Source organism: Actinia tenebrosa, unplaced genomic scaffold (genome assembly GCF_029948245.1).
Source record: "Actinia tenebrosa isolate PJP-AT-01 unplaced genomic scaffold, QUT_ActTen_1.0 PGA_scaffold7__59_contigs__length_16204524, whole genome shotgun sequence".
NCBI lineage: Eukaryota > Metazoa > Cnidaria > Anthozoa > Actiniaria > Actiniidae > Actinia > Actinia tenebrosa.
Window position 1 is genome coordinate 282,166 of NW_028292584.1, and position 10,464 is coordinate 292,629.

Genomic DNA, 10,464 nt, shown 5'->3' on the forward strand with positions numbered 1-10,464 from the left:
ACAGCCACTCCCCTTTTCCTCGAATACCTGGTAAAACCTTTGTTGTAGTCACCTCCTTCTAAAACTCCTGAATCTGCCAGTGAAACGCATTGCATGCTGCATGTTGTTTACTGAGCTTGAAATGAATCTTATCATATATATGAAAATAATGTTAATAGAGAAGGAAATGAGTCAGCAAAAGTGCTGACAAAAAGTTGGTAAAATTCCATATTGTTGTGTCCCTTTACTGATCGCATTCACATCACTCATAGCGCATTTCGGGCGTCAAAGTCTTCACCAATCAATGGCTTTATATGGTCTTCCTTCCCTCAGCGTCAAAATAGCTGTCACACATTGATATTATAAACCAGTGAAGCCCACGCTAGAAACCTGCAAAAAATTCTTTAATAATTTATGACGCATGCGTAAACGGTTCTCTTTACTGATCCCCGAATACTTCATCTGATCCATTTACTTCCGGTTCCTTGGCCCCGTGTTCCACGTAGTATTCTTGTAAATATTTAACCCACTGGGCGGGACGTCCATTTAGGTAAGTGTTCTTGATTGGTCTTGGTGTTGTCTCGTCTGATCTCATTCGTGTCAACAGAGTTGCTTTGCATGAACCGCTATCGTCTCCTATTGGTCTGATTACCATGCCTGAAAGGCGAACTTGCACCCTAGGAATAACAACGAGTATCACGTGAATAGACCTCTAGCTTGGGAGTAACGGTAAAGTATCATTTCTTTGTTTAACAGTTGCACATGAGAAGACACATGAATATGGATACAACTCAAACAAAGAATCTTATTCTCAAGGGAATAACACGTGGTCTGAAATGGGAAAAACATTACGCCCGAGCCGAGAAGGTATTGGCCCTTACAAAGATTACCGAAGTTCTATTTAGACTGAAAAAAGGAGAGAGGCATAAATCTGTCATATTCAAAATAGACATAGTTTTTCAGACACCTCAGTTTTGCAAATTTTCTCGATTCTGATTGGCTAACACTTTTCCTCAAATCAGCTTGCATAGATTCCATGACTCATCCCTACCTGCCTAAAGTTGCTTTTTCCGACGTCGATACACTAGAGTGCTCTGTACTGCACCATGCGATCACGTGACACCGGTCTGGTGTATGGTACGCTTTGTTCATTACAGATAGAACAACTTCCCAAGGTCGAAAAAGTGGCGGCATTTTTAAACAGCTGAAAATGGAGAAGAAATGTTGTTGATATCTATATGAATAGCTGTCTATTAATATTACTATTCTATTCTATTCTATCATTTATATCACATCGTACCCAATAACACCTTACCAATATAAAATATCCGAGTCTACGTTTTCTTCGATCACAATCACTTTTCTAAATGTCTGGTCCCACTTGACTCGCAAGTTCCAGTCGGTTAACAAGCGTACAGCTGTTATGAGATAAACGAATAAAAGATTAATAATAGAGAAAGAAACAATGCTATAATTGCTTGGCTTTAACTATCTACCTTTGCACTTTGGAATATGTCCTGTTGAGTGTAGTTTCTGCCTGTCTGCCTGTTTCTTTCTCTCACCCTGTGTCGGCCCGGCTAGGATCTCGAAAGGGAAGGTTCGTTTTTCTACCAATATTAGTTATGCCAATTCTAGTAAAACTAAAATAGCGCTAAACATTATTTCGTAATCCTACGAAGGTGGAAGGAAAGGGGGGAGGGGTTTCGTTTGAACTATCGAACCACTCCTAGCGACGGGCCTGGAGAGTCTCCCCATTGTCCCTTTCTTATAGTACACCTCTTTCTCTTTCTCTTTCTCTCTCTGCGTCTAACTTATTACTGATAAAAATAATGTTGAAAATAGTTGAACCTATAAAGACCCCCTTACCATCATCGTATGGTATTCCATCTATATTGAACGTTGTCTGAAAGAGAACAATATTTAGAATTCATTGACTATTTTCGTCTCAGGAACTTGGCCAAGATTACAATTCATTAACTATTTGTGAAGATTAAACATTACAACATTTGGGTAAAATTATTATATTTCTTGAACGCTACAAAATTTAACCTTGCTCTCTTAGATTTTGTGTGTTGTGTTTTCTTTTCCCTGTATCCAGCATCCTCCACCTCTCCCCCCCTCCCCCTCCCCTTCTTTCTCCCCTCCCCTTCTCCCCTCCCCTCTTCCCCTCCCCTCCTTCCCCTCCCCAGACTTACCTTCGTTAGTGTCGTGGTCTCTGATTGGTTAGGTTGTCTTCTCCAAGACTGAATATGACTGGGTGTTTTTCGTTTATGCCATCCCTCCGTCTCCTCTGCTTCTTGGTGTAAAATATGATCAAAGTCTTGATCGTTGACCGTGTAAGAATTCGAGCTTGCTTGTCTGGACTTGTGGCGGTGAGCGGGATCAAATGCCGCTGCAATACCGATCATTCATTAAGTAAATTCAATGGTAATATTTAATAGAGGTGAGGTGCACCCCTTGCTATGGAAAACGCGACAAAAGAAATGGCCGCCAATTTGGTTAACATAACAAAATAATTAGTCAGCCAAAATGGCGGCAATAACTACCCGTGCTGTCCAAGACAAGAAATACTATAGTCTTCATGAACCGTTTCACCATAAAAGAAGAGGAAATCAGAGCCTCCTCGGAACGTCTGACACAGGAAAGCTTGATTACTTTAAATTAAAAAAGCTCTTGCCAACTCTATGAAATGTTTGAATCATAAGTACGTCCGTATGGCCCTAATAAATAAGTGTTTAACTTCAAGAGCGTTTGTAAATATTTTTTTCATTTATGTATTTTTATAATCACCATCATCATTATCATCATTACCACCATAATCATCATCATTGTTATTATTCATTATTTTTATTCATTATTATTATTATTATTATTATTATTATTATTTACCAACAATTGTGATCAAAAACATATAGCCCTAAAAACCGAACTATTAGAAAATGAAAAGCTCCGCCTACGTCCGTATAGTACTTTACTCACTTGGTCCTTGGATCAGCCATTGTTTACAAGGGAACGTAAAATGTTGTCCCGTCTCCTTCACATCTATGGTAATTTCATCGATAAACAAGCCTGATTCTCCATTGCTCATATCATCGTCACCCATGATCGAAGACATTCGGCGCAGTTTTTGGACCAATGAGGGACGAGTATCGTCCTGGACATTCTTGCTATTCTCGTACGACAGTTTAAGATGCTGAATCTATGTTTTATAAAACAAAGTTCGAATTATTTTTTTGAAGCTCAATGAAAGTCTGATAACAACCTGGTGGTGCAAAGGATTGTGGATCGAAATTTGGAGACGCGACCAAAGTGCACCCATCTCATATTTGAATAGATCTCTTTACCTTAGACGTAATGTTTTCCAATTTAAGACCACGCGTCATTCTCTAGAATATTATTTCTTTGTTTAACGCTTGTGCATGAGATGACTACTATATATGGGAACAACTCAAACAGAGAATCTTATTCAGTATCAAGGGAATGACACGTGGTCTGGAATAAGGAAACATTACGTCCATGGTCAGTAAAAAGAGGTCTATGCATGGATATCCTCTTTAAACGATACCCGTAGGTAGTTAAGGAATAGACCAGTGTCGAATTCCAAATTACCGCTGTATTCCTTGACTACAGACTCATTTGCACAGGGTTAGCCTCGTATCAGTGTTTAAATATTCACAAATACCAACAGAAAAGTAAAGAATGCACAACTTCAACAATACAAACATTTTGAAACTCAACGGACCTTGACTGGAACAAGTGAATATTCTGCACAAACTCGAGGTTAACCCTGTGCAAATGAGTCTGTAATCAAGAAACACAGCGGTAATTTGGAATTCCAAAGGGGTCTATTATGCATATATCCAATAAGATACATGACTGACAAATCTAGGGTGAGAGCCTGCGATCAACATGGCCAGCACCTACAATTAAAAAAAAAAAGCCCATAAGGAACGCAGGCTCAGGTTGACTGATAACCCTAGGGCAAACACTCACCCATCCCACATCGGCTGCTAAAATTTTTCTCTTGAAAACAAGGATATCTTGATTTTTCTCCTTGCTGTTTGCCTCGATCTCCAGCGGCAGTTTCCTTGTGTAACCATCCTCGCCGAACAGTTGTAAACAAAACTGTAATGTGTGAGTTCCTTTTAGACCGTTACCATGGAGATCCGTGACGTTGACGGTCGTTTCGAATGTTGCTGTGTAAATAAAAGAACAATATAAATGCATTAGCCAATGGTTATATGTTATTAGTGTCTCAAATAATTAAAAATAAGACCTATTTTCTCTTCTACTTTGTGGAAGATATTATGACGGATATTCCTAAAAGCTGGGGTTTTTTTCGTATAAATATCAGCGTTTGTGAAGTCCTAGGTCTAGGCTAGTCCAAGCAAAATATGTCGAGCTACGAATTAATTGTTCTTCGCGATAGGCTGAATTCCTATCATGGAGGGGGGAGAAAATCAAATTTGAAAAGGCAAAAATGAACAATGAAAGATTGTAGCCATATTGAAACATTGCAGCCATATTGGTTGATAAAACAAAAGAAACTCCCGCGACGACAAACAAAACTAATTGGAATAACTACAATAGTAATGGCGGCGATGACATAGTTTCTGCGAGACGACTTGAGTGAAATTCTCTGTAAAGGGTGGTTCACACTAGCGACGGAATCGGAAGCGGAGTCGTAAGAAAAATTTATCAGTGATCTTACGATTCCACTTGCATTGTTTTCATTCACACTAAATCGTCTTCTTGCAATTTGGATTCGGAATCCGAATCCGAATCCGAATCCCATTCCCAGTCCCATTCCTAAGCTTACGACTCTAGTGTATATGATAGTCTCACCTTTTCCAACTTGGATACCATAAACCTCGACTCTCATGCAAGGTTTCCCAATCCATTCTACAGGATAAAAACGCACGAACCTTGTTCGGAATGGTTTACTCAGAACTCGTCTCACAATGGATACACTGTCGTTGTTACCCTTTAGAATCTATCAGGCAAACATCCAATTCATTAGAAAGGTTTTTAAGTTAAGTTAGGTTCGCGGGGCGCCTTTTGGTTAAAAAAAATCATTCGCGCTTCGGGTTCATCTTGCTAGGGGGCGAAACAAAACAAAGATGAAGGAAAACATATAGAGTTTCGTGTGGATTGTCTTTGTAAATATAAATAAATAAATATAAATAAAATAAATGGGATTTAACCGTGGCATTTCTACAGAGTAGCTATTCATCCACTGTAAATCCAATTGGAATTTAGTAGTTGATTTTTGCGGAGGGAGGAAATCCGGAGAACCCGGAAAACCCTCGAAGCACAGGAGAGAACCAGCAAACAACTCTACTCACATACGACACCGAGCTCAGCGGGACTCGAACCCTGGTCGCATTGGTGAGGGGCGAGCGGTCTCACCGCTACGCCACCCGTGCTTCTTTGGGACTGCGCTGCATGAAAGTACTCCATCAATGGAAGGGACTTATTATCGAAGGGGTGAGGGGGGGGGGGGGGGGGCTTATAACTGGGATTTTAGTGCATATCGTACCTCAGACAAAACCCACGTTTTTCAACCTTACCTGGCTATATCTCTCACCCTCCTGGTGATATTCCCATTCCTTGCCATCCCTGGAATACTGCAACTTATATGCCTTCACAAACCGATCCGCCCCAGTATTCCCTATGCCTTGGGTAGCCACCTCTGTGACGTCATACATAGTACCCAGGTCAATCTGTAGATATGGATCTTCTGATGTCAATTTTGGGCACCAAGCCCCTCTCTTATAGTTCAGTCGCGCATAGTATGGAGCAGAATCTTCTGCTGTGGAGGACGCTGTGATGGAGTCGTCTGGAATTTCTTTGTTTTCTAATCCAACGGCACATGCTGATGGACCTGTTAGAGTGCATTATGATGTTATATAATAATTTGATAATTATTAATGATTTATAATTATTAATAATTTAATATAAAATATTAATTTGATAATTAAAAATAATATAATATTTGATGATAATGCAATATTTATTTTGCATTTATTATATAATAATTTAATAATTAATAATATCTAAAATTAATAAGAATTTAATAGTTAATAAGAATTTAATAATGAATAAAATTTTCAATTTTCAAATTTTTTTTGGGTCATAAAAATATATTTTTTGGATTCGTGAAATACCACTGTAGACTTTGATTACAGACTCGTTTACTCAGGCGGATTAACTTCAATTTTAGCGTCAAAATATTCAAAAATAGACCCCTTGCAATGATTTTTTTATTCTGGGTGAATAAAATCCATTGTTGTTTTGCACCAAAGAACAATTCCTCTCGGGACTCAGTGCAAAGGGGTCTATACCGATGGCAAATTAAGGAATGTGTTCTTTCATTGGAACACACAAAGATTTTTAAATAACAAAATCGAGGTTACTCAGGAGCAATAAAGAGTTTGAAACTGCAGTATTATAGCATTTTCGGGAATAGCCAGGGGTAAAATTCTGTCGCTCGTTTCTCGCTACCAGAAACGAGCTCGCGAGAAACGAGCGACAGAATTTTACCCCTGGGTTCCCGAGGATGGTATCATAGCTGTCACTTGGGGGAAGTGGAGATTTCCGTCTGATTAGTTTGAAAGGCAAAGTGAGAATTGATGTACTCAGTTCTAGGGGGCGTATTCAAAAGCAACAACCGGGTCACTTCCATCCTTCACCTTTTCAGCAAGGCCTATGTCAGTAGATCAACTCATATTTCATCCATACTTATTACAAACCTGGTACACACGAAAATGACGTGAGACGGTGAAGCTGGATTTCTCGTACTTTTTGATTTGACATCCTATATCTAGAATAAACAGAAAAATGAAAACTGTTTATACTCTGTGCATCTTGCCTCAAACTGTTAACCTAACGTAGATATTAATTAGCTAATTAAAATGTGAACCAAGTTTTCGAATCCTATGACTATATCAGTGCCGACATCAGTGCCCGGCATCAGTGGAGGTGAGAAGGTGGCCATGGAAACGTCTCCACGATACTTACGATCTTCTTTGGTATCGTTTAAGTTAGCAACCATAAATGAATTGTTTTGCCAAACTTTCGAAGAGTGTGTAGTAAAGGGTTCTATTAGTGATATCTTGTTTATGCGTGTTCATCGGACTGATCGATTGACCTCAAGTCATGTTAATCAAGATTTTTAAACCTGTTTTCTAATACCACTGATGAAAGACAAAACGATACCAATGGTATGCTGCCGTCACTTCATAATCAGCAGGATTAGAATCTGATCCAGCTTTATCACCTTGGACTGGACTTCACCTACAACCAAACGCCTTTTTTCGCCCCACTTTGGTTTTCTTTTGTTTTTCTCGATCGTTAAAGACGAATTCCAACTAGACCAGCAACCGCTGCCCACTTCTGCGCCGACGGAATATCGGAGTTCTCAATTTTTCCACCAAAATTTTCTCTTTGTTGCCGAAATATAGCCGAACATCGTATATGGTGCATTATTTTACTCCTACCAAAAATGTATTTGGTGATCCACGTATTTGTGCCATGCATGAAGTACCTACCATACGACTAAACGTGGTGTTACACGGGCCAACTTGCAACGCCGAATTTTCGCGCAACGCTGTTGCACGAAAAATCGTTGCCGTGTAACATGGCGCCGAGGAAGATTTTTTGCGCAATATTTCACTCTGCAACACGTTACAAGTTTTTGATCTGGCTTCCAAAACTTGCAACACAAGATGACGAATTTTCAGCAAATCGATGCGTATAACATGTCTATCGCCGATTGTACGCGCAGCAAAATGGCGCCGACTGTAGAAGAATTAAGCAGTACAGCAATTGCAACGATTGTCTAAACCTAATGAAACGGATAAGATGAAGCTTTCGGAGTTGATAAAAAATGATAAAAGCAAGAAAAGAAGAAAAAAGATAGCCGTGGGTGAGTTGGCAGCGCGTGGATTGAATACTAAAGTAAATGTTGCGCGAAAAGTTGTTCCCGTGTAACATGTCGAAAAAATTTGACACACAAATGGCGCAATAGCGTTGCACGAAAAATCGGCGTTGCAAGTTGTCCCGTGTAACACCACCTTTAAGCCTCGCAATGAAGCCTGTATTTTAAGATTTCGAACGGTAACCTATTTCCGCCTCATTCAAGAAATCTAGTTAAAGGAGAAGCAAGAACCCTAGGTCACATGGGTAGAATCCCACTCTGAAATGATTGCTTTCATTTTTGAAGGTATTCGAATTAAATAATGTAGTTCATCGAGTTAATTCCATTCTATTCTTTGCTTTTGCTTTTACCCTGAGTGTTAGAGCAGTTTTCGTATGACTGTGAAAAGTTCACGGCACGAACACAAAACAAAAACAAAAACAACAAAAAAACAGCCAATTAAAATTCTAGAAAGCATCACGGTCACGGCACGGCACGCTTACGGCACAGAGCTTTTTATAGTCATGCGAAAACCGCTCAAAAGTAAAACTTTGTTTCACAGACCAAGTACAATCACTCAATCAGTATCGAAATGTAGAAGTAAAGAGCCTCACGCCAAGAAGTCAAGTTTTAGCCATAACATTAAACATTAAACATTGAACATCAAGTATGCTGTTCAATGGGGATGTAAAAGACACCCAAAGTAATACAATTTCTTCTCAGTAGAGTGATTTTACTAGACCCGCGAAAGACAGTTGAAAAATTCAAAATAAAACAAGAGAAAAAAAATGCAATTAGTGATTTTGCTTTGCCCTGAACGAATGCTCAACGTAATACATAGTAGTAGCCTGCGCGCAGACGAAAAGTCCGGCTGCACGCCGGCTAACATTAGTAGTATACGCTAACCCTATTGTTTTCTTTTGTTTTACTTGGACTGTTTTCAAAGGCCAAGTAAGGTCACTTAATCGAATTTGGGGATGAATAAACTTCTTTTAATGTATTTGTAATTCACACTTTTCTAGGGACGGATATGTTCAAAAAGTATGGCGGAAACGAGACTTCACGTTAAAGGCTCATTACAGCATTACAGATCAGAATCAGAAATCACTTTATTTTAAATTAAATTTTCGTTTAGCAACAGCAAGTCGAGCCGGGTATAAGATTATTTTTCATCAGTAGTGGCACCTCATATGCAAAGAGAAGAGTTGGCTTCTGTTTGTATTATTGTTCAATGATCTGTAAAGTTTCGCTTATGGATTTAGCACTAGTACAGGTAATCCAAATAAATAATGAAAATATAACAAACACCACATGAACAAGTTATAAAATTTACATAACATAAATGCAAAACATTGTTGAAATTGTTCGATTAACGGTTTGTTTGCAATCAAATTTAACTACAACCTAGATAATCCATCTTTTTGTCCAATCCCGGCTTACAACAAAACGACGAAGTAAAAATATGTTTGTTAAGTAAATGTTTTGTTCAGTAAATTTAATTCAAAACACAAAAACTGAAAGTATAATTAATATGCAAATACACTGTAACGGGTTCTTTTCCGCTTTCAACTTCTTGGTTTCCGTAAAATAATTGTTATTAAGTCAATAATCATTCTGTCAATGTCAATCTCGGCATTTGACACCAAAATCAGATCTTTATCGTCAGGTAATGCTTAGGTTTTAGATCACAATAGACTACTAATTTGCTACACGTTAAATATTATTATATTCAATGGATCGAAATATCCCAACACTGTTTTGCCCGACGTTTCGAAACGGAAGCCCAAGTCTCTAATCTTTGAAAGCAGTTTAGCCGGAGTATTTTGTTTTTATCAATCGCATGACATGGGAAGCGTGAGTTATCAATGAGTGTCAACAAACTACAGGCTAGGGTAACTTAGCTAAACCAAGTAAAACCGTATACGTCCACACTTTATCGATACTCAAAACACGTTATCTTTATCGTTATTCAAAAAACGTACTAGCAAGCTATCTAAAGATGATTGCAAAATGTGACAGAAACGTACGACCCAACTCAGTACTGAATTCATATCGTTTAATATTGTAGGTATATCATCACTCGATGCAAAGTTGCCTCATTGTCTTGTGCAACATATTTATCAGATTAGGCAACTACACTGATTTGAAGCCCAAAACCTACACATACACGTACAGACCTAGCCTTTGATACAGAAAGGAATATCAAGAGTTTAGGATTCTTTGCTTTAGCAAACCACACATTCACTAGCGTGAGAAAATGCATGTGTACAACTGGAGTGGAAGGTCTATCACTCTTCTCTATTCAAACCATAACACGAGAATCTGGTTTCAAATTATACGTCAAAGTATAGAAATTATGTAATATTCGAATAGAAAAACCTCAACTACTTTTAAGTTAAAACTACTTACCTTTATGCGAATTGAACTGGACTAAAGAAGACTCGCAGCAAGGACTAATTGAGTAACATTGATAGAAAACTGAAAACCATACTTGCGTGACCAACTTCATTCATTTCAAGTGATTGAAGCGAAATAATCCACCGTATGGGGTGGGGAAGGGAAGAGGG

The 10,464-nt window shown here is 38.6% G+C and overlaps 1 protein-coding gene across 2 annotated transcripts; it reads right to left on the reverse strand.

Annotated features, from left to right (window-relative positions):
• Positions 1–368: 368 nt before the first annotated feature.
• Positions 369–10,402, reverse strand: LOC116290852 (uncharacterized). 2 transcript variants are annotated; one of them, XM_031697964.2, is made up of 11 exons: positions 10,307–10,402; positions 6,732–6,802; positions 5,550–5,863; positions 4,825–4,972; positions 3,973–4,175; positions 2,959–3,178; positions 2,175–2,371; positions 1,846–1,882; positions 1,295–1,397; positions 1,031–1,183; positions 369–656 (listed from the first exon to the last, which is right to left on the reverse strand). In XM_031697964.2, exons 2-11 carry the CDS (start codon positions 6,793–6,795, stop codon positions 419–421), a joined length of 1,677 nt encoding a protein of 558 aa, XP_031553824.1. In that variant the 5' UTR covers positions 6,796–6,802; positions 10,307–10,402; the 3' UTR covers positions 369–418. The 2 variants fall into 2 exon arrangements, with proteins under 2 accessions (XP_031553824.1, XP_031553825.1); XM_031697965.2 differs by lacking the exon at positions 10,307–10,402 and adding an exon at positions 7,000–7,091.
• Positions 10,403–10,464: the final 62 nt, after the last annotated feature.